This window comes from Equus caballus, chromosome 5 (genome assembly GCF_041296265.1).
Source record: "Equus caballus isolate H_3958 breed thoroughbred chromosome 5, TB-T2T, whole genome shotgun sequence".
Classification (NCBI taxonomy): Eukaryota; Metazoa; Chordata; class Mammalia; order Perissodactyla; family Equidae; genus Equus; species Equus caballus.
In genome coordinates this window covers 36,193,560-36,217,556 of record NC_091688.1, presented here as the reverse complement: position 1 = coordinate 36,217,556, position 23,997 = coordinate 36,193,560, and the positions used below count along the sequence as shown (strand labels likewise).

Sequence of the window (23,997 nt, the reverse complement as noted above, 5' to 3'; positions counted from 1 at the left end):
AATCCACCCCACAAACACATTCCCGTCAAGGCTCCAGCATCCTGCCAAGGAGTGCCCAGAGAGCCAGGATGTCCCAGTCCCAGAACTTTCTGCTAGAGTCCCCTTCAGACAGCAACAGCCCCGTTTGAGCTTCCAGTCAGAAGGGGCCTTCCCTGAGCGCCTCTGTCATGGCCCGTTCATTCCCTGAATGCCACGCTTTCCAGCCTGCCACACCACCTCTTTGGGGGAGGGGTGAGGAGCTGGGGAGGAAGGGATGCCAGCGCACCTCAGCTCTTCCAGCTTTTTCTTTTTGATGTTATCAATGCGCTCACGCCGCTTCTGAGCCTCCTCTTTGAGGCGCCGGCCCTCCTCGAAGGTGGCGATCCGGTCCTGCACCTGCTTCTGCTGGTTCTCGCGCACCTGGCGCCGGAGTTCGTTGGCGTGCTGTAAGCGCCCCGTCGCCTTCTTCTCCTCCTCCAGCCTCTCTTTTTCAATCTGCTCTCTCTGAGCCCTGGAGGATGGACACAGGCTGTCGAGTGGGCTAGGCTGAGCCGGCCCAGCTGAGGAAACGCAGCGGGGGAGCCTCTTGGGGGGTCTTCTCCGGTGGACGTGCCTCGGAGACCACACTCTGGCCCTCATCTTCTGTGGCTCAGAGATCAGCCCCAAAGGCTGCCTCTGCGCATGCTCCCCCTTCCCACCAGACAGGACTGACTTCGGGGGATGTAACTGTACATCATGGACATGCTTAGAAGGGCCCTATGTTCGGTTTAATGCTCTGCTCTCATTGTTTTGAAATTCTTAATAATTTGTGAACAAGGGGCCCCACATTCTCATTTTTCACTGGGCCCTCCAAGTAGCTGGCTCTACACCCAGGGTTTCACCCACTGGAAGCTACCGTTCCTACTTTCTTATAACAATGCATAACTCCTCTCCAGCTTGTTCTAAGATATCTTTCTTTCTCTCTCTCTTTCTTCCTTCCCACTAATGATAATAATGACATTAACAAAACCAACAAAGGGGATGCTTAGGAAGTTAAAAGAAGTGGTAAAATCTGTAGTGCTAGCTGGCTCTCCTTAGTTGCTGGAAGAAGGAAGGAACTCAGCCTGATATCGCCTGGTTCTCTTATTGATCCAGTTCTCCAAATTCCTCTTAGGAGCCTCTTCCACAAGAATACTTCATGGACCCTGACATCACGGGGAAATGGCTAATGCAGACCAGATAGACTCAGAAAAACTTACATGAAATGTATTCACATCTCAGAGGAAATGCAGTCAGAGGCCAACTTGAGCTAACATCTTATTTCTTTTCAATGCAATCAAAAACAAAATGTAAAATCATCTTAGGCAGGGACCTCTCACCTGCTCTCTTTCCCAGGGTCATTCGTAACCCAACAAAGGTGCCGAAAGCACCACTTCCCTTACTCATTTCCCTCCAGCCATCTTCCAGGATCCACCATCCATGGGGGATTCCTTCAGCTCCCAGCAACTCTTTCACACCATGCAAACACTTCCAAAAGTTCTACACCTGCTACAGAGCCTTCCCAGTTTATCAGAAGAGAACTGCTGGCTCCCTTGCCGTCTGTATTTAGACACCAAATCCCCACTGCTCAGACACGTCTCTGGTAGCAGGAAGACTCTCCTCTTCCCCTTGCCATTATTTTCCTATATAGAGAACAGTTTTCTATTGTTTCACATTACATGAAACAGAGTGGAAACAGGGGACCTGTCAGTGTCACTAGAGAGCCCCTGGGGTGACAGGCAGTTGAAAATCTGAATGGGAAAGAGCCTGGTCATTTCATAGGGTTAGGGCAGTGATCATGGAGCCTGGCTGCATTACCACCACCTGGGAGTTTTCAAAAACTACTGATGCCTGGGCCTCACCCCAGACCAGTTAAATCAGATCTGTGGAGGTGGAGCCTGGGCATCAGTACATTTTGAAAGCTCCCAGGCACTTCTAAGAACCAGTAGGTAGGGTAGAGGTAGGGTAGGTGAGCTATCTCTGCTTAGTCAGCAGGCTGAGAGTTAAAGGCATCCCTCTGTCCAGAATCAGGAAGTCCATATATAGGCCATAGAGGAGGCCATGCTTTTTTTTTTGTTTTTTTGAGGAAGATTAGCCCTGAGCTAATATCTGCCACCAATCCTCCTCTTTTTGATGAGGAAGACTGGCCCTGAGCCAATATCCATGCCCATCTTCCTCTGCTTTATATTGGGACACCTACCACAGCATGGCTTTCCAAGCGGTGCCATGTCCACACCTGGGATCCGAACTGGAGAACCCCGGGCAGCCGAAACAGAACGTACGAACTTAACCACTGCGCCACCGGGCCGGCCCAAGGAGGACACACTTTTGAAGTAGGAAAAGCTGAATTGCTGGCTATGGCAGAGACACTCCTAGAACTTGAAGACACCCACCATGGTAGTCACGTGGCCATGGAGACACTAGGTCTAGATGTTAACCTAGAATGATGGGTGAAGTTGAACTTCTCCAAAAGGCTGGTCCAGCTTTAATAACTGACTAGTATGTATGCTTCAGGCAAGCAACGCAGAGACAAATGGGTCAATGACAAAAGTAGGACATTAATTTCCTTGCATTAACACTTATTAGTGCCTGCTAAAGGCAACACAGAGGTCCAGGGGCATAGAGGCAAGGGAGGGAAGACATCTGAAAGGCAGTCCAGAGCCCAGGGGCAGAATCTTTGGGACCATTAAGGAAGCTGCCTTCTTCACCAGCTATCCAGAGACTATGGCATGACCCTTGAGGGCAGGGAAAGCTATAGAGCCAAAGGGCATTGCAGCCAGTGGGGACAGGCTGGGGCCGAGAGTCCAATAAAAGACCAGGAACCTGGTTCTGGCAAGGACAGAGATTCCTACAGATCTGCTCTGCCTCTGGCCAGGGGCCCAGGGGTCTGGTCTGGCATGCAACTGGGCATTACTAAGAAGAAGGACCTGGAGCACATAGACCAAGAAAGCTGGCTGGGCTGCACCACTCAATCTCTACTTATCTGAGCATAACTTCTGTAATTTTTTATCTTCCCCCACTCCCTGCCAATTCTAATTTTGTTTGGTCTGCTTCCTTTTGAAAAATTCTCATCTTTTAGCATCTGAACCAGAGCAAGAAGGGATTCATTCCAGGTCAGGCCAGAACAGTTTGAGCCAGGAGAACACCTCGGGGGCCAGGTCTGGTGGTGGCAGAACTGACTGGTAGGAAGCAGAGCAGCTGTGACTGCTGGCTGCTTTGGGGGTACAGGAGGAGGCGGGCAGGGATAGTGAGAGATGTGAATGCTTAGTTCCCACGTAGGTGTTGGATCCCACTTAGGTGTTAGGTGATCACTGAGCCAACAGAGAGAACAAAAATAAAAGGATAAAGAGCGGGCAAGGCAGGAAAGATGGATAAACACAGGTGAGGTCCATCAAACTGTGAGTCTCTAACATCCTTCCTACATGAACGGGCCAGGACAGTGTTTCCTTCATCTCTAATATCCCCCATAGCGTCCAGCACAGAGCCTTGAATTTACGTCAAATAGATGGCTAAGACCTCCCGTAAAGCCCCGCTCCAGTGACTCACAGCCCTTAGCGTTTGAAGTTCTTCTTTCCATCTCTCCTCCACCTCTCCTGCTACAGTTTCATCCCTCACTTGCAGGGAGACATGGAGGTGGGTGAGGGCAGAGGAACCAGATTTATACGTCTACTTACACTTTTGATGCTCGCATAAATAATCCCAATAATCCCCAACTCCTTAAACACTTTCAGTTGCTGTTTTCCAATTCTCTAATCATAAAATTCTTGGCTCAGCTGTCTTTGAAATATTTCAACTATCCATCTAGTTACAACGACCCCACCAACCCAGTCAAGGTGGATGCTCATTTACCTGTGGACACGCTGGAACGCTCCTCTCTACCCAATACAAACCAGCCCTGCCACAGTACCAGGAAAGGAAGCCAAGGTTCCCAGCCCTTCCTACCGAAGAATCCTCTCGAACTCATCTCGGTCCCGTTGCACCTGAACAGCCAGAGTGTGCTCCTTGAAAGCCACCTGTTCCAGCCGACTTTTCCGCAGTCTGGCCTCTGTTTCCACCTTCTTCTGTGCATTTTCCTTTTCCTTTCTGCGCCACTCTCTGTCTGCAACCTCCTGGTTGCGCTTAGCCCGCAAGGCATCCTGGGAAAGGAAAGGATGGGGAGACCAGTGAGGGTGCAAAATAACCTCAGATACCAACCAGGTGCCCTTAGGGAGACACCTACTTAGACTCAGACACAGCCTGCTTTGAGAAGCTCCACGAATTTCTCTAGCAGCAAGGTTCTTCTGGGAAGCAGTCAATGGAATCCTATCATATAACTTTCAGGTCAGAAGATGCCCTGAGGGGTCATCTTGTCCTTTCACCTCACTGATCCCAGTTCTTTCCCTAAACCTCAAACACCTCCAGGCTATCTTGCATCGCTTCTAATTTTAAAAACTGCTAATGACACAGGTTCTTCCGGTGACGCATTTCAATGGTTAGGTAAGGTTGAAAGTTCTTTATGTAGCAGCCGAAAGCTTTCTCTTGAACCTCAGTCCTTGCTGCCGTGAGCACTGGGAGCAGGCCCACCCCCTCATTCTCAGACTACTGAAGTCTAGATAACTTGTGTCCTCTCTTCCCTATCTCCACCTGTGAGGCCATTTTACAGGCTGTCAAAGGACTAGTTAAGGGAGTGGAAGAGGCCAAGGGAAGTGGAGACTAAACAGGTACCTGCTCTGCCTGGTAATCCTGGGCCTTCTCCTGCATGGCCCTCAGGCGGGCTATCTCCTTCTCCTTCTCCCTCCGGATTCTCTCCTGCTCAGCCTCAAACTCTGCTTCTCGAGCCTGCCAGGAAGAAAAGGACTTGAATAGCTCCCATTGCCCCAGGCTTGCAGAGAGAAACCAAGCCCCCACAACAGTCTCTCGTTACCCCCTTCCTGACTCCTTTTAAGCTAGGGCAAAAGGACTCACAATGCATGGACATCAAACCAATTAGCATTTGTAAAATGCTTGTTTACAAAATGCTTTCTCCTGCATTATCCCAGAGGGTCCCCCAACATCTCATGAGATAGATATTATAGATGAGGAAACTCATGTTCATGGAGATCAAGGGTCCTGCCCAAGACTGCACAGCTCGTAAACTGCCAAACTGGATTGGAATGCAGGCATCCTGAGCCCAGCCTTCACGCTCCTCCCACTACCTCACAATTTCCAAGTGGCAAGGCCACTGGGCCAAGTTTCTAGAAGAACTGTGGCTTCCTGCCCGGCCTGTAAAGTGCAGCAGGTGGAGGTTATCTTATTAGGCAGTCCCAGAGTAGTCAGCAGATCCCTAAGGAGTGAACCATCAAAATTAGCTCCCTTTGCTAATTTTGTTCTTTCTCTGAACAAATCTCTAAAAATTTCCCAACTATCATACTTGGGCTGTCATAAGACTAATGGCTCAGGTTGGGTGGAAATGTGATCTCCCCATAAAGAACGTTCCTTAGGCCTCGTCCCACCTGCCCAGACTTCTGTGCAGCCCAGTGAGTTGACTGCTTGCAAGCTGTGCACAGCTGACTGGGTGTCAAGCTGGTCTCTCTGTTCCACCTTGCCCTAGATGTAGGGCAGGGAACTCTGGAGGCTTCCACAACCCATCTCTGCCTTTAGCTCTAAAAGGGCAGTGCGTGTGCTGGCCCTCCCCTCCCCCACAAGAACAGAGACCACTCTGAGGTCAGGGAAGGACTTGAATATATCTGGATACTTACAGTGGGCTGTGGGCATGCCCAAGTGCCTGATCTCTTTGCCAGTCTCCAGCCTCTCCTAGCTCCTCCCACCAATGACCTTTCCATGTATGAAGACAAGACATATTCCTCTCCTGCTCAGAAATCTATATTGTGATTTCTCATCATTCCATGCTTCCAGCTCTGCTCAAGTCCCAAGGCATCCCCAACAACTGCTCTCAGCTTTCCGTATCACCATCTCGATTCTTATCATGACCACCCCAGACTCCATGCTGTAGCCAGCAAACCTGTTCAACAACTCCTACACATGACTGGCTTATCATCACCACCTTCACCCATTCAGGGAAATAGTGGTGGAGTTCCATATGATGTAGAAAGCATTATTCTAGGTACCTTCAGCCTAGTCTGATACTGGACTTACACTGAAGGCTTCAGGATATTTTGAATCAGTCAATGACTAGGTTCACAAGGTTGCTGTAACAATGAAATGAGACAACACACATAAAGCACTTAGTACAGAGCCTATACACAGACTAAGTGCTCCATAAATGGTAGTTGTGTGATCATTACTATGCACGAACCATCTTTGTCCCTAGTCTTGCGTTCTCACTCTGTTGCCTGCATCTCCCTGGCATCCAATAAGAAAGCTAAAGCCAATACGAAGCTTCGCTGAGCTTTATTTTCTGTGGTTTGCATTCGGAGTATATAGGTATATCAGATACGCCTTTGCAGATTATACCCACACCTGCCCATCATTAAGAACCACTACTGTAGAGAAGTATGATGTGCTGTCTATCATCATGGATCCTCCAAACTAGCGGGGGAGACAGGACCAACACATGAAGAATTGAACAGCCTTCCTGCCACCTTGAGTCCTGCCTTCTCTTTTTACATAAATCCATGTTCATGCCATATAAACTATGCTAAGAAGCTTTCTTTTACCCTTCACTCCTCACAGACCCCAATCATTCCACTACTCAGTTTTGCCCCAGAATAATGAGCGCACACATTCATGAGCTGCATCTCCCTGTAACTGTTTGCAGGTATTGCTCTCTGGACCATGATGGATTTGTTCTTATAGGTTCTATGGGGGGGAGGGGGGGCGGGCAAGGAGAGAAGGCTCTATTTTCTGAGCTAGCACCCAATACAGGATGCCCAATATAAGAATTTTCACAAGAAATGTACGGGGCAGCTGACTTGTGATTACTGGGGATATAATTATCCACATCATGAGGAATCCACGAAAACTTAACTTCCACCAGTAGTTTTAATTTTCTTTCCAGCCTGCACCTGACCCTCATCCCAACTTCTAATCAGAGGTGTTAACAAGGACAATAACACCTTAATTTGGGTGTCCTTTCCAGGCTACTCTCTGTTAATGAACAAGTGGACTAGCCAAGATGAAGAGAAAAAGAAGTAAGGCCCTTGAACTGAGGGCATGAATTTTAGAATGAAGACATGGAACCTTGTGTTGGAGTTCCCTTAGCTCTCAGGCCTGCCTTTGCCTGTGACAGACATTCCATTCCTGCTCAGAAGTCCCAGGCATCAGAAACCAAGTCCCTACCATCTTCTTCTTGGTGAACTCCATCACCATCTGGTCTGCTAGCTTCTCCTGAGCCAGCAGCTCTGCTTTCTGTTTCTGGTTTTCGTCATTGATACGCTTAATCTCAGCTTGCATCTTCAGTTTTTGCTGGTGCCTCCGTTCCATGTCCTGCCAGCAAAAGGAAGAGAGCCTCAGAGTAGAAGGCGACAAGAGCAAAAGATACTGGCACAAAAGGACAGAGAGACACAGGGAGGAGCAGGGAGGAAATTCACTGTCTGTGGTCTAGCTTCCATTACCATCCTTTCTTACAGCTGTCCTTTCAGGAGTCGTCGATGACATACTCCAGCCAAATGGCCTCTTTGTGGTCTTCATCCAACTAGACTTTGTGGCAGCTCCTGACACTGTGGAGCTCTATATGCTCTCAGCAAGTGGAGGCTCTTAAAATTCTCCTCAGTGTCTCCCACATGTCGTGCCAAATCCTCTCCTTTGTTCATGTGTGTTCCACCTGCCTTCAATTTCCTTCTCCTAAAACCCAAACTTTTGGTCTCTATTAAATGGTGATGATTAAAATAATAAGTGTTGCCCTAATTGAGTACTTTCTATTCATTGGACACTTTATATAGCCTATCTCTAACACCCAAATCCCTCCCAAACTCTGAAATATAGGCCTTGTTATCTCTCTCGTGCAAAGAAACTGAGACCCTGAGTTTAAGTGACGTCCCAGGCCACACGGCCAATTAACTCGAGAGCTAGAATTTCGAAACCCGGTCTGTCTAAAGTTCCAGTCTTTGGAAATGTTACTCAATTGCCCCAACTTTCAATTCTCCCTTAATTTCTGAATTCCCTCTGTACTTGAGATGGTGCCACATCTCCTGGGATTTGATTACACACTGCCTTGTAGGTCCCCATTCATTTCCTATGCGCTCATTCTGTCCCAGCTAGAGGACAGGGGCCGTGTGTCACACTTCCTCTCTTCCCAACAACATGTAACCCAATGTAAAGAAAATAGGAAATACTCAATAAACTATTGCTAATTGAGGCAGGGAAGCAGGGACCAACGTGAGTGGCATGTGAGAAAGAGAAAAGAAAATCTTAGACACAGAGAAACACAATGAGCAACGGAAATCAGAGTACCAATGTGACCCTGAAACACAAGATCCCTTCCAAGGAAGGAGCTTCTGCCTTTCCCAGCCCCTAAGCCTTTGAAAGCTCCCAATGATCAGAGCACTTCTGAGCCAGAACACATTCTCAGGTCCCAACATGGAGGGGCATTGGAATTTTGTACAGCTGGCTTACCTACACCTTCTGATCAAACTCAGGCTCCTGGCTTCAAACTCTTCTCCCCATCAACTCACCTCACCTCCCACACTGTTTCCGGCTCCCTCTATTTCTTCAAAAACTAAATTCCTCCCTGGCCTTCTAGCTCCTCCTCAGCCCAGCTTCTGCCCTGACTCACTCAAGGCAACTCTGCTGGGCCTCCCCCAGCTTGGCTCAACTGCCAAGTTCAGGGCTCCTTCCAAGAAGGCTTCTGAACCAGATCACTGTCTGCCTTTTGCCAGGTCCACGAGGTGCCTGAGTCAGGCTGCCAGCATTCCCTCACTCTCGGTACATACCTCTTGCTCACTCCACCCTTCCCCTTCTGCCACTTCAACTCTCACATTCTTTTTCCCCCTTCTCCCTTTCTTCCTTCCTTTCTACCTTCCTCCCACCAATTTTAGGCCTGCCATTGGTAACCTAGGCATTATTTAATCTCATTGAGCATCAAAAGTAGAAAAGCTACTGACCTCTAATCTATCTAATCTATCTATCTAATCTAATCCATACCTCTAATCTATAATCTATGACTTATAGATTATAATCTATAAGATTATAGATTTATATATAATATTATAAATTTATAATATAATATTATATTATAATAGACTATATTAGTCTATTAGACTTAGACTATAATATTATAGACTTACAATATATGATTTATAGATTATAATCTATATATATCTATAACATATACAATCATGTATTAATTTACTTACTTCTTTGCCTATTTACTCACTCTTTGGTCTGTTGTTTTTGTTGGTTCTGTTCATTCTAAGAAACCAAAGGATTTTCCCTGCTTCTTGTCTTTGAAGCCATTCCAAAGCAACCCCCAATAAACCCCCTTCCCTCTTCTCCATCTTGTTAGCAAGGTGGGGAAAGTGCCCTTGAACCACCCTAAGATGATAAAGCAGTTCCAAGCTGGGGAAGCACAGGTTTCTACCTTAAAATTGCCTAATAATATTTCCTGGAGACTCAGGGAGTGCCTATTAGAAGGACATCAAAGGGACAATGACACAACATCAATGTAATGGTGTTGACTCATTGAGGCCTGGAACTTTCTCAGTGAACCCACCAATTCCCACTCCACATAATCTAGTTGGATTTTCCAGTCTTCATCTCTCACCCCTTTCCCTGTACATTTACCCTATACCTCGCCTTTCTGCCCCTTTCTCTCTCTCTCCTGAGTCAGGAACTTTGTCGGGTCTCTCTGTCTTCTTGGCCCTGTTGGTCCTCTCCTCAGGCAGTTCACAAGGCTAAACGCCCCCTTGTCTTCTTTAACTATCCAGGTGATCTTCTTCCCACTCCTCACACTGCCTGTACCCTGAGAAGCCTTCATCATTATAAGGCCACCCATGAGAACCTTCAGTGCCCCCCTGTCACTCACCACCATCAAATGCACTGGGTGATGACAACACAATCTTCCATAGACATGGAGGAGGAAGAGAAAAGTAAAAGAATGTATGTTCTACAAGTTAAATGGCACCATGAGAAAAGAATCAGACAAATCCGAATGTGGGGCATTCCTCAAGGCAACTGGCCTGGATGCTTCAAAATATCAGTGTTACAAAAATAAGTGAATAAATGAGGGAACTTTTCTAAATCAAGACAGACTAAAGAGACAAGCAAATGTATGGTGTGAACCTTGATTGGATTCTCGTTTGGAAAAAACCCTGAAAATACATTTTTGGAAAAATAGGGAAAACTTGAATGTGGATTAAACATTAAATGATATTATAGAATCACTGGATTAGATTTTTTCATGGGGGGATGTGATAATGGTATGGTTGGCACATAAGAGAATGTCTTTGTTCTTCAGAGATGCTGGCTGAAGCATTTAGTAGTAAAGTGTCAAGATATCTGCAGCTTGCTTTCAAATAGTTTAACAATAACAAAACATGTATATACATCTAAAAGAGGGGCATAACTAAGGCAGATTACCAAATGAACAAGCCTTAAATCTAGGTGAAGAATTGATGAGGTACATCTTTCAACTTGTCTATGTGTATAAAAATTGTCAAAAGTAAAAAATTGAGAGAAAAAAAGAAAAAATGCCCCCAATGCTTGTTAAGTCCCTTACTGTGCCAGGGGCTTTTGTCTATTGCAACAGATCAAATAAGGCGAAGAGAAGAAGTAATTTTTAAGTCTTCTTGGTTTCGGCGGGTATGTCGTCATTTCTTTTGCAATGGGTATGCCTAATAATTTTGTTTAGGCTAGCAGGAAAAAAAGGTCTGGCTCCTCAACACAATTAATGACATTGGAATGCTACTTTGAATGAGGTAACAGCAGGGAGCCTGGAACTAAGATACTGCTACTCTTCATCCACAAAGTGTATAATATCCCTGGATAATTGAAAGAAGACTATAAAACATCCCTATGTTTACTTGTGCAAAGCACGCAGCCATATAATTCCTTTATGTGTCCATTCACATGAATATGTCAGTCCCGGACCCCAAGTCCCTGGGAGCAGGGACAGCATCTATCCAAAGTACTGCTCATCCCCCAGCATGGCACCATTGCCAAATAAATGTCTAATATGGCAATAAAAAGTTGATGGTGATGACGATGTGAAATGAGCATGTGCCTGACAGAAAATCAGTCCACACCATGAAACCCCAGAATCTTGGAGGATGTTGTTGTTGCTGCTGGTGGAACTTGGCATTATCTGTCCAGTTACCCTTAGATCCTCCTCTTGGAGCTGTTCCATGTACTCCAGCATCTGCTCCTTCTCCTGCTCCCGCTGTTCAGCAAGCAGCGATCGCTCTTCCTGGTTCTTTTCCATCTGTTCCACGATATGCCGTCTTCCTCTGGGAGGGAGCAGTACCACAGTGTCTTAGAAATCAAAGGTCCGTGTCTCTCTCTGCTCTAACCTCCATCCAAATAACCCCCAAGATGGGAGGCATCACAGGAACAATTTGACAAGTGCCCCCCCCCCAAATCGCTATTCTTCATGGGCGCAGACCGACGTCCCTCCCCAGAGTGTCCTGCGGGTCAGTCCTCTCTCTTCCGAGCTCCTCGTTCTGAGGCTCACCCTTCTTGAGATTCTTTTTCTTCATTTGTTTGCCCACGAGTGCACCCCACATCATAATACACCTTCTCCCTTTCAGTGTGTAAAGAGCTTCTGAAATCCTGCCACCTCCCAAGCCTTCCCAGAGTAATCACAGGGAGCTAGCTTCCCAGGCTGGCTTCGCAGGGCTTCACAGAATTAAATGCCCAAGACTTCTTCCTCCAGCAATTCTGCTATTACCCAGTGTGTCTTGTCTTCCCACCCACCGCCCCCCCCCCCCATGCCTAGTTGGTAGCTGTCTTTCTTATATCCTATCTCACATTTTAAGACTGCCAGCTGCGGGTGGACAGAGCTGAGTCTGGGGAAGTCTCTCCACTCAGCAGTGCCCTGGCTCACCAGTTAAAAGCAAAGAAACCAGATTCTCCAATCCATGTTGCTAGTGACTCCCTAAGTGTTATTGGGATGCCAATAAACTTGGAAGCATCCAGACCCCAGGATATATGAGTAAAGGCTGGGAGAATGAGAGAAGACACAAATTAGGACAGGAATCTAGAGGAAAGAGTAGGAGATTCACATTCAGAGCACTTAAATGGCTTCATGACTCCAGATGAAATCAACAGGAGTAAGAAGTAAAAGAGTTACATGGAAGCAAGTTTGGACTCAGTATAAGGACCAGCTCAAATCATAAGAGCTGCCTAATGAGGCAGAGATATTTCCTTCATTGGAGCTATTTATGCTGAAGATGAAGAGCTGCTTAGCCATTAAATAAACTTTTACTGGGAGCCTAGTATAGTCTACCTGGTACCTACTGGAAGTACAGAGATGAATGGGACAAGAGTATAGAATGCAGATGCGGAGAGAGAATTGCCATTCAATATGACACAAGGACTATTCATAGAGGCAATTCTTATATTATATGGTTGCTGTTCTAAATCTAGGACACTATGATTCTATAATTTACCTGCTCCAGGACTTGTCCTTTTCTGCAAAATGAAGAGGAATAAATTTACTCATTCTAACATGTATTACATATCTACTAACGGCCAAACACTGCTACGCCCAGGAGCTACAAAATGAATAGGACAGGGACCCCGTCCTCAATGAGCACACAGTCTAGTGAGGGTCAGAGAGCCACAATGCAAGCAGTGGTGTGCCAGGTGTAAACACAATGTGACGGGGCCCAGAGAAGGGAGCCACTAGCCTGCCTGGTGAGGTGGAGGAGGTTTCTCAGAGGAGGTGACAGCAAAGCTCCACACTAAAGGAAGAGAACGCCTTTTCCAGGGGCAAAAGGAAAGAGAAGGGCATTCAAAGCAGAGGGAACAACATAAGTCATGAACTTGTGACAAGTCCTGGCATGGGGGGGAGGGGGAAAAGCGTGGTGTGGATGGCAAGAAATGGTGAGAAATGAGGCTGAATGGGGGCCAGATTGTGAAGCACCTGTTATGATCTTGGAAATAAGCTTTGAGAAGTTCTGCGGTTTTGTGAATCACTTCCTAAAGGTTTTGAGATAATCATAGATGATGATAATGACAGTTTCTCCTATCCTCCCTCTTTGCAAAGCTACATGGACCTACAGATACCCGCAAATGACCTAGGGAGGGAGACACGACACCCAAACCACTTCTTTACCGGACTCTTTCTTCCCTCCTCTTCCTGTCCAGCTCCTCCTGCCTTTGAATGGATTTCTGCCACTCCACCTCCATCATCTGATCCAGCCGCTTCTCCTCTGCCTCCAATTCTTTTTGGATCAGCTGCTTCTCCAGGATTTGAGCATCCCGGATGGCATGGCACTTGGCATTGAGGATGATCTGGGAAGTGGAAGAGAAATTGTGGCCCTAGGTCTGGGAGGAAGGCACCAAGGGGGTGTGAAAGCTGGAAGCACGGGAGAAAAGGGAGCAGAATACTATCAAGTGTGCTGGAAATGAGGATGGCTGCTCACAAGCCCAGAAAAGCAAGAGCATTTTTATATTTACCTCTCCTCTTCATATAGTTCAAATCTAAGATTTACAGGCTCCTGCTAAGTGCCAGTCCATGCAAGGAGACGCCCAGAATAGCACCTTTCAGGGTATTGGGGCTTAGTGTCTGGGACGTCATGGATTTCTCTTCGGGAATATGATGAAAGCTACAAGCCTTCGCCTCCATAAAATTCACTTACATATAGACACACAAAACTTCCGTACCTCAGAGGTTCATGGTCCCTACCTTAGGGACCCATGAACCCCAAGTTAAGACCCCCTGTTCTACTCCTCAGGGAAACTAAAACACTTGCAGAGGCTAAGCCACTAGATTTTTAAGCTGGAAGAGCCCAACATGACACATAAGTAGATGAAAAACCGTGGGCCATCAATAAGAACTATAAAATAAAAGCTTTGGAAAATAAAAGGAGGTATAAGTAGAGAAGATTTACCTGAGAGACAGAAATTGTAGATGAAGGGGTTGGAGAGCCAGCATTTTTCATTTGGTCAAGAAATGAACCACATGCAAATGAGCAGCAAAACAGAATTCAAATGAGTCTCTGGTCTCTATGCTCTCAGCTAAAGGAAGCACTTCAGGAATCAAAGAGAACCCAATTGTCTAGACCATTGTATGTGGCCAGACTTGAACTAGCAGAATAAAAATAAAAGTAATATCCTCATATTCACAAAGCCTCTCCCATATATTAGCTTATTTAATAATTCTGCTAAGTAGTTTTACCACCCTTATTTTACAAATGCAGAAAGTGAGGCTTGGGGAGGGCAAGTGACTTGCTCAAGGTCACACAGCTAGCACATGGCAGAGCCAGTCCTCCTTCTGATCAAAGCAATTTCTGTGGCAGGTGCAACTCTCCCCTGTCTCCCCACCCCACCCAAGGCCAGCCCCTCACCTTCCACCCCTCCCTGCCCCATCTCCAGCTGGAGCCAACGCCGTCCAGAGTGTGAGTAAGAGGAGACAGTGGCAGCGTCCTCAGAGCAGGGCAGAATGAAGAGTCCCCACCTTGCTCATGTCCTTGAGCTCCTCCTCCTGCTCCATCCGCAGCTTGTCGGCTCTCTGTAGGAGGTTCTGGGCCCTCTCCTTGGCTACCTCCTCCAGGTCGCTCAGCTTCTTGTTATTCCTCCAAACCATTTCCTTCTGTTTCATGATCTTCTTGCGTGTGCTCACTGCATCCTATGGGAGAGCAGTCTGGATCACTAGGGGATTATTCCCTGTGCTCTGTGGCCTGGGCACTGGCCTGCCTACCACAGGTGACAAAATGACTTTGGCTTCACCCCCTCATGCTATCAGACCCAGAAGTTTCTCAGCCTGGCTCCACCTTCACTTTCTCTTTGCCCCCCAGTGGACCCCACACCTGGTCTTCACTCTACAACATGTCTTCATTGAGGACACATTCACGCCTTGTTTCAGGGCCACCTAACTAGAGCTCCCAGTCTCGTGGGAATCTGGCCCCTCCCCAGCACATTTCTCTTCTGCCCCCCATCTGCAGAGACCAGGGCTCAGGGAAGTTAGCTACCATGATGGCTTCCTTCTCCTTCCTGAAGGCCTGCTCCCTGGCCTCCAGTTCTTCTCGGGTCAGGACGTGGGATGCCCATTTGATCCGCTCAAATTCCTCAGGGCTCATGATAAGGGATTCCCCGGAGGGATCCTTGGTGGGAACACTGACACAAGGAATGAACAAAATTAGAGGGGAGGAGGGGGACGGCTGTCAGCACCTTGCTGCAAGCTTCTCTGTTTTACCCCCGACCCCATCATCGGCAACCCTCCAATGGGGATTCGGCCAATGGCAGAAGAGACTGCCAACTGCACTATGGGTCCACTTGGGAGAAGGGGTCCCAGGCAAGGGTGAAGTGGCATCCTAGGCCAAAAAGAGACATTGTAAGGACTTTTTCTAAAATGTCCAGTATGTGTTACCTTCTCTGTACAGCGTCCGTGACCCTACCTCATGTACACATACACCAATTCCCCCCTCAACCAGGCCAACAGCCCACCTCCTCCGCGGAGCCCCACCGAGCTCTGCTCTCACTCCCTGTGTTATGGCCAGCGGGGCAGGGTCTGTTTCCTTCGCTGGATTACAAGCTCCTTCAGGACACAGACTCTGTCTTAACCACATTGTTAGCCTTGTCTCTGGCATAGTGCTGGGCACAGAGTGAGAACTCAAAACAAAGATGCTGAATTGAACTTTAAAAATAGATTATTCCTTAAGGATGACACAAAAAGGGCACAGGGACGCCAGACAAGGTTGAAACAGATGCTAGTGAGAAACCTAAACATCCCTGTCTCTCCACCCCAGAGTGAAGCTTTGAACCCTAAATATTAATTAAAATCTCTGATCAACAACAGCTGGAGACATGTCTATAGACCTCTCTTTTCTAGCTGCACAACGCATTCAACAAACCAATATCTAATTATAATGATTATAAACAAATGACATACATTAAAGATGGATTAGGGAGTAGCAGGGGGGTGGAGGAAAGCTGCTTCTGGGTGAGGCAATTTAACAGGTACGTGGCAACAAGACGCAGATGGTCTGAGGCAGGAAGTGAATCCCCATCCAATAAAAGTAGTGGGAGGAAGGGTACAGGAGGTGGACCGAAAGAGTGAGTAGATTTGGGGCTTAGCCAAGACCTCATGGTTCACTGAGTGGTGTGGCCCAAAACAACCCGGGATCTGGAAGGACCAGGAATGATCTGAATCTGAGACAGCATCTCGTGCTGCTTTCAGCAGCCCTGACAAATAACCAGCAGCTTCACCTCCCCCGTGTTTTCAAGACTAGACCATTCCAAGAAGGAAGCCTTTCTTGGGCCCCAGGGCTGGCTGCAGGGCTGCCGACCATGGCTAGCCATTTGATACCAGGGCTCCTGGAGCTGTGTCCCAGCTCGGCTCGTGACACAGGCAGCATTTTCTGGGAATTCAAGCTTTTAGTGGGTGGAGCCAGAGTTGGGAGAATGGTTTCAGAGAATGAAGCACTAGCGTGAGAGCTAAACCACTGAGCGACAGTGTTGTTCGCTCCTTTCACATCGCTGAGCTAGGCCCGCACCCCACAGGAGGGGCCCAAGCAAGGGGACAGCTCCAGCCAGGAAGCCACATTGAGCTAATCCCAAAGGAACTCAAGGGCCCTTGGGAATTTCCTCTTCTGGCCTGAGAGCCTGGGAAGCAGCCAGGGGGCTAATTAGGCATCTGATCAGTTTTCCTTTGCTTGGGATTCTTGATGCAACCAAAAGGAAGTGACTCATTTGGACCATTCCTCTTTACCAAGTGCACTAGTAGGGGCTCAGAAAGGGCCCACTATGCACCTCCCCTCTACCAGCACTTTAGGTCCCACAGCAGCCAGAAGAAAGGGAAGAGAAAGGATCTGGAATCAAGGGCAATGGCAATAATAGACACAAGAAGTGGAGAGACAGGAGAGGCCAAGAGGGAGAAGAGAAAAGAGAACCATGAAACACAAAAGGAGAAACGAATAGGAAAGCAGTGGGGACTGGACTGACAGAATGACCAGATGGGTTTCCCATCGCCCTGCTCAGGTCCTCAGCAGAAGTGCAGGCTGGGAGGAGAGGGCACCGTGCCCTGGACACTCACATGAGCTCCCGGACCATGTCCCGGGTGATGAGCTGGATGGTCTCTGGCTTATGGTCCAAGCCCAGGGCAGTGAGAGTTTTCTGAATGGCATGCTTATCTCGGAGCAGCACGATGGGGCTGTCATTCTGGGCCAGGGGCTATGGGGTCAGGAAAGGACATCTTAGAAGCTGATCACCTCACTTTGTGCTAATCAGTCCTAAATTCAAGTGTAGCCTTCCTCTCTCCTGGGGCTTCCAAGGCATCCAGTGGCAGCAAGCCTGGCTGGGGCCCAGACCGCAGGACCCCTAAGAGTTGCTAGGGCACTGAGAGAGCAGCGTAGTGCTCTGCACTTGAACATAACTGATGTGTCCTATACTGACCGGCTCTTCTGAGAACAAGGCCACTCTGCAACTCGTGCAAATACTCCTGGATGGATAGGGGGTAAGGGCTGCTAGTGTGTTTCCATTCCTAACCTAAAACCGTGAGGAAGGAAAATTTGGGGTCTCTAGGTTCTCCTCCCTCCATGATTTATGAAAAAAGAAATAATTATCTCTCTTGGACCACACCGCGGATTTGAAGCAATACAATTTGTTACAGACTCATCCAAACTATAATATTTATAATTTTTAATCCTTTCTAATGATTCATTTACTTTGATCCTCAAAAGAGCCTTATTGAGAGAGTTAGAAGTGGCTAAATGGCCTGGTGGAAACATGCTCTTAAATCTAACGTGGTGAGGAAGTCAGTGAGTTAGAATTCAACAAGAAGAATACAGATTAGATATATGATTTCTCTCAAAATTTTCTGACCATGAAGGAGTTGGATAATAAACAAATGAAATGGCTTACTTCAGGAAAGTTTTTAACACAGGAGGGAATTTCATTTGTCGCTGATGCCACAAATCTGATCCTGAGTGGAGGCAGGGGGCGACCTCAGTGGAGGTCCTTCCTGTCCTGAGAACCTCACTTTGACAGACTGTCCCAGAGTGCTGCTGCCACCTGGTGCCCATCTCTGCTTCTAAGCGGGCACCACTTGGCCACGAAACAGGCCACTCCTGCCCCCTACTGCCGGTTGAGAGACTGCCTCACCCAGCAATAAGGCCAAAGGAACGGGGCCGGAACAGGCGTTTTCCTGGCTGCCCACTTTTGCTAAGCCACCAGGACTACTCCTGGAGAACTCAGCCATTTCCAGATCTACTTCACTTTGACTAGAAGACTCCTTGTGGACCCAAAACAAAAAAATGTCTGTAAGTGAAACTGCATTCCTTTGATTCTTTCCTCGTCAATAGGAAAACTCCTGAAGAGCGGGGATCTGCTAAATGAGAAAGATGCCTGTCTTGAACCCTCTGGAAAGTCCCTTTTGATTCACAAGGAGGATAGTGAGGAGCAGGAACAGATAACTCTCCTCTCCCCAGCCTGCCCGCCGCCAGGGCTGTTCACACCACCACTGGCATCTGTCTTCTTTCTCTTTTCTCTCTTAATCTCTAGCTGCCCTTCTCTCCACGTCTCTTTTTCTTCCTTTGCCTCTCTTCCTTCTCACCTACTGAACTTCACATGCACCAAAACTACTCCAGGTAACGCTCCAGCTCTCCTTCTCTAGACTAAAGGAGTTGTCAACCTCTTAGTCTAGACGATATTTACAAATAAAGACCTGCTCATCTTCCAAAGCAAAGTAATTGTTTTAGCTGAGCAATTGGGAGCAGTGAGGGTTTTGTGTTTTACTCTGATGCTGTTCTTGAATGAGGGGCAGATACGTGGCTCAGCGTCTGCAAGCTCGGTCCCGTGGCCCTTAGACGTTTTCATCGTGGGGCGCTCACTGAGCAACTATCCAGCTCTCTATGGCTGAGCCTCCTTTTGACATCACAACAGATTTTTAAATGCTGTGCAGACGTGAGGACTGCAGGGGTGGAGGAAGCCAGGTGCCCTGTTTGCATGGGCCCCACTAGATGTCAGAGCTCCACCCATCAGGTCTCAGAACTGCCTCTGTCTTCGTCTGACAGTTACCTGGGAGAGGGGGGTGACTGGCCCAGTGCTAGCTTTGTTCTGAACAACACTGCCTCCAGGTGGCAGCTACCTGGAGGGATTAGGAGAGGGTTACCTTGACACCCCCAAAGAGGCTCTCATCCACCTCAGAGCTCACAGCTTTGGTCCGATAGCGAGTCCTATTCCGCGACCTGTTGGAAGTGGTAGAAGACGAGCTCAGGACGCCAGTCGTGCTTAACGGCTGCAGGGAGAGGCAGAAAGTTTGGGTGATCAGTAGTGAGTGCCATCTGCACCCTGAGCAAGGTAAACACTTCACCAGCCCATGCTGGGGGGAGGTGGGTGGGCACGTGGAAAAGCCACTGAGGGAAAGCCCTGGGTAAAACGTAGGGGACAGCCCCCACAGACGCAGGGAGTTCTCTGGGTAGGGGCCAGGCACACTGGCTCAGCAAGAAGGAACATTCCTGTAGTCCCTGAGCTGAAGAAGGCCAAGTCATCGTGTGGTATGGAAGGAAGGAGGAGGAAATGGGGATGGCAGGAGGACAACCTCATTATCAGCCCGGTCCCAATTTCCCACAAAGAAATCCTCTTGTGAGGCCACGTGGGCTTGCCTCCCCAGAAATGTATATGTCCTCTTCACCTCCAATCTTCTCAGCCTGAGCTCCAAGCCCCCTTCCCAACTGACAGTACTATCTGACCTCCTTCATGTCTCCACAATTTCACAAGGTTACAGCGGGGACCAGAGGACATTAAGCAGAGAAAGGCATCTCACCCATGGCTTGCACATGGTTGATGCCTAATAAGCTTCAGTGGATGAAGGATGAATGATTGCCAGCTACAATCAGGCAAACCGGTTCCTAATGTCTACTGCGTGCTCTTTCACTCCCCTTCAGTGTGCATTCGCTCGTTTTTAACCACCCCATATCTCTGTTTGGAGAGTTCCCCATTTAATGAGTTGTGGGAGACAAGGCTCATCTCTGATTGTAGAAGCTGAAAACACCGGATATTTGCCTTCCAAGCCTGTGCAAAGGACCTAGGCTCACCCAATCAGATCACCCAAGCCTGACAATGGATAGGGAACTAGTGATGCAAGAAGGAGAACGAGGAAAACCTTCCAACAAAGGCAGTGGTGGCAGCCATACCCAGTGTCTGAGGCAACACTGATAAGGACCCCAGCAGCAGGACCCCACGTCCAAAGCTGCCAGGGTTGGGGTGCAACTGTGCCTCACAGGTCCTTGGCAGACCAGTTCTGGCTTGTGATTTTGGCCTCAGTTCCAGCTGCAGAGCCTCCCTTTGTTCGCATTTTCCAAACCTAGTTTCCCAGTCTTGGTGTAAAGACTGTGCACAAGCTCTCCAAAATCTTCTCAATACATTCCCTGCTACTTAAATTAGAGTTCTGGCTCTGCTGCTTATAACCAAGAATGCTGACTGATGAAATTTCCATTCCCAAAGGTCAGTCTAGCCTCAGCTCAGCCCCAAGAGGGGAAGTCTGTCTCCAGGAGGAGGTTTCTGTGAGGACTGCGGGACAACTCCAGGCTTAATCTAAAGCTGATTCAAATCTCTCTTTGGAGAAGCCCACATCTCCCACAGTTCTCTCAGGGGATATCTCGGGAGAACGGGCTGGACATTGGGTCTGCCAAGCCTGTGGATCAGCAGTGGTCAAGGGGACAGGGTGGACAGGAAAACGGACCACATCTTCCAGGTCACTAAGCACTGGACAGTGTTTTGAAAGCTCTCTCTGATCTGCCATGACCAACCAGACACCCCAAGCACCTGTTCCACCTGCATCAGGTTTTCACACTAAATTGGGCAATTATTCTCCAGCTGGCTCTGCTCCGTACCATGAGCCCTGCTGTGTGTGCCCTTTCTCTCACCACCTGGCACAACCAGCAAAAGGCTTACAGAGGGAGCCTCCCTTCACAGCCTCAGTCAGCCCAATACAGCAGAGCCGAAATCTTGGATTTATTGAAAGGTAAATGTAGCATCCCCAAGGATGCCTAATAACAGACTCTGAAGGGTTATTATATGTGAGTGGTGAGCAACTGCTCCCCTTTCCACTGAAAATAGCATAAGAGGAAATGAATAGAAACTGCAATAGGTGGGATTGAGGCCAAGCATTGGGAATAACTGGAAAAGGTGGAAGGTGCTGGATCATGAAGGGATGGTGTGAGTTCCATATATAATTAAGGGAAAAGGTGCAGTGGTTGGCACACAGTAGGAGTTCAATATGCACTTGGTGAAGAATAAATGAATGAAACCAAGCAAGATGACCTTGCAAGGGCTGCAGACCAGATTGAGAAGGAAGTCTTTCCAGAATACACCTGCCTGACTCCAGGTCACTCCAGCATCCACATTTTCCATATCATGCATGTGGTCTGCACTGTGGAAAATAATGCATGTGAAAGGGCTGTGGAGCACAGATGGAAAGTATTATTAATGTTTTGCATTTGTTTTCCCTTTTCTTTTCAAGGGCTCCTGCAGGTTTTCTCTTGTGTTCAGGTATCCACCAGACTATAGGTTCCTCCAGGGTGGAGACTGCATCGCCTCCTTCCTACGCCCTTGGTACCCTAGTCAAGAGGAAGTTACCCAAGAGATACTCGAGTGCCTGAGCCTAGAAGGCAGAACAGAGAAAGAAAAAGAGATGACCACAGAAAAGTGGCCACTGGGCAGGGCAGAGGGAGACACTGAGCTCCAGGGTTGGGTGGCTGAGGAAACCTCATTGGGGAAATGCTGACTTTGAAGCCACAAGCCAAACACCAGGGTTAGAATAACCAGTTTTGCCAAGAGTAACAAGAAGGATTAGGGAGGTCACTGTGTACAAGTATTAGAAAAAAATGAAGAACCAAGCAGAAATGGGAAGTTAGAGCCCTCTGAGCCAGAGGCAGTAGCCAAGAGGTTCTTTGAGGAGGTGAAGGGCTGGCTTTATTTCTAGCATGACCAAATAAATATCCCTAAGAAGCTGAGCAGTGCCTAGAGAGAAGTGTGGCTAGTCTTCCTGGTGGGGAGGCAGCTCCTGAAGGAAAGGAAAAGAGACTGATAAAAACGGGTTGTAATAGTTGAGAAGGCAAGGGCAATTGGGGAAGATGGGGATTGGGGACAGATAAAGACGCCAGCCCTGCTTTGATATCTTCATCTTGGTAACCTAGCTGACCCCCTCTCTCTTCAAATACCATCCCACCCCAGGAAGACAAGAATTCCGCCGCTGCTAGGGGCTCTGGGAGAGACTCTGATGCTTTTGACTTAGTCATTGATATAGGATGATCTCCATAACATACTAAGTTTTAAAGAAAGCAGATTATAAGAAACATGTAAGTATTGCTGTAAAAATGTTTGTATGAAGGGTATGAACCCAGAATGCATTAGTGGAAGAATGTTCACCAAAATTTTTCTAACAGTAATTTCAGATGAGCATCCTCATCTTAAGATGTTTCTTGTACAGTATTGAATAATTTTCTGCAATGAGTAGGTAACTGTTTTTACAACCAGGAAAAAAAATATTTTTATTTGAAAACAAAACGTAACAGTGGGCCTGGTGCCCTGCCTCGGAACACAGGAGAGTGCAGCCCTTAAGAAACCACAGTGTGGTATGTCCCAGGATCCCGGATGTTCCTCTCAAATCCGGCAGGACAGAGCTGCAACGGGGCTGGAACAGGTCGGTGTGGAGTTTCCCTGACGTAACTGTAACACCTGTCAACTGAACAAAGACGAAGGCCTGTCCTTTCCTGGATGCCCTCTCCAGCCTGGGATCTACTTCCTCTTTTGCAAAAAGGTCCACTGCAGGCTAGCAAATTCAGGCTTTGAGCTCTCAGCCTGATTCTCCTTCCTTTGTCTGTAGGCTTTGGTTACTAAGAAGGTGGGGATGCCCAGGCACCAGGCATCTTGGCTTTTACTAATGATCCGATCCACTCATTTCACCTCTTTCCTCAAATAGGACCAGGTTGGCTATCTGTGGGATAGCATCAGAAGATGACACCCTAGTCAGTGCTGAGGTCCCGTCCCTCCTTCCGGAGGACATTGTTATTCATTGTTTTCATAAGAGTCCTGGAGGTCTGCCTAATTTTGAGCACGACCACCCCCACCATCACCTCTCCTCATTCCTCCAAACGCTTTCAAAAGCTAGTGAGTAGCACCATACACGTACACACACACACACGCACGCACACACACCTGGCCTGCCAGAACAGCAGAGGACACTAACTTGACTCACTGCTTCTCAAAGGTGCCCGTGTGCCCAGTCCTGTCCAAAGGATTTCAGAAGGGCTCAGTCCACAGGCCAAGTTCCTGCCCTGAGTGGCCCTTGGGTGGGGAGGCCCTGATCCGAGTGCGCTAAAGCCCACACATCTAACCCAGGTGCAACTCACTGATTAACTGGGCTTGGAAATATGAAATTTTTTAAACAGGAGAAAATGAAAACTAACATTTACTGTGTGCCTTCAGATGCCAGGCATGACACTAGGGCCTCACACACAGACATACACCACTGTGCCTGTAAAGCACTGAGGAGAGCTGGGGATAATTATGTATAATAAAATGCACAGTGAAAGGGGGCCCCCCATTGCAATACCAGAGGGGGTCCTCAGAAGTTGGGAACTGCTCTTTGTTAGAGATGCGTTTATTTTATAATTAACAAAGCTCTTCTGAAGTCTCTACTTGGGGACCCTGAATTTGAACCACTGAGTCTCAGAAAAGCAGTGTGACCTCTGGGCATGAAGTGTGTCCACAAGTACACCCAAGGAGCCACCTTTGCCATCTGGTATGCCCCCTGAAATTCTCAGGTTATTTCCAGTAACCCAAGGCTTCAACACCTATTCTCTGCTCCTCTCCCTTACCTCTCAGGGACCAACACCCTCCTCACTGGAGCCCAGACATCAGACATCCCCTTCATAGCCCCTCCCAGGGCTGGTCTCTTCTAAACCCTTATCACCCGGTGGT

At 47.9% G+C, this 23,997-nt stretch overlaps 1 protein-coding gene across 1 annotated transcript in view; it reads right to left on the bottom strand.

Moving 5' to 3' along the window:
* The window catches only part of CFAP45 (cilia and flagella associated protein 45), a 43,062-nt gene that overhangs the window by 18,295 nt on the left and 770 nt on the right, over nt 1-23,997 (bottom strand). The window contains exons 2-11 of the mRNA XM_023640910.2: nt 19,184-19,309; nt 17,108-17,244; nt 15,045-15,189; nt 14,531-14,701; nt 13,187-13,365; nt 11,228-11,357; nt 7,255-7,401; nt 4,702-4,815; nt 3,940-4,133; nt 266-490 (exon numbers count right to left, since the gene is read on the bottom strand). Coding sequence (XP_023496678.2) covers nt 266-490; nt 3,940-4,133; nt 4,702-4,815; nt 7,255-7,401; nt 11,228-11,357; nt 13,187-13,365; nt 14,531-14,701; nt 15,045-15,189; nt 17,108-17,244; nt 19,184-19,309 — 1,568 coding nt within the window. The remainder of the gene's footprint in view (nt 1-265; nt 491-3,939; nt 4,134-4,701; nt 4,816-7,254; nt 7,402-11,227; nt 11,358-13,186; nt 13,366-14,530; nt 14,702-15,044; nt 15,190-17,107; nt 17,245-19,183; nt 19,310-23,997) is intronic.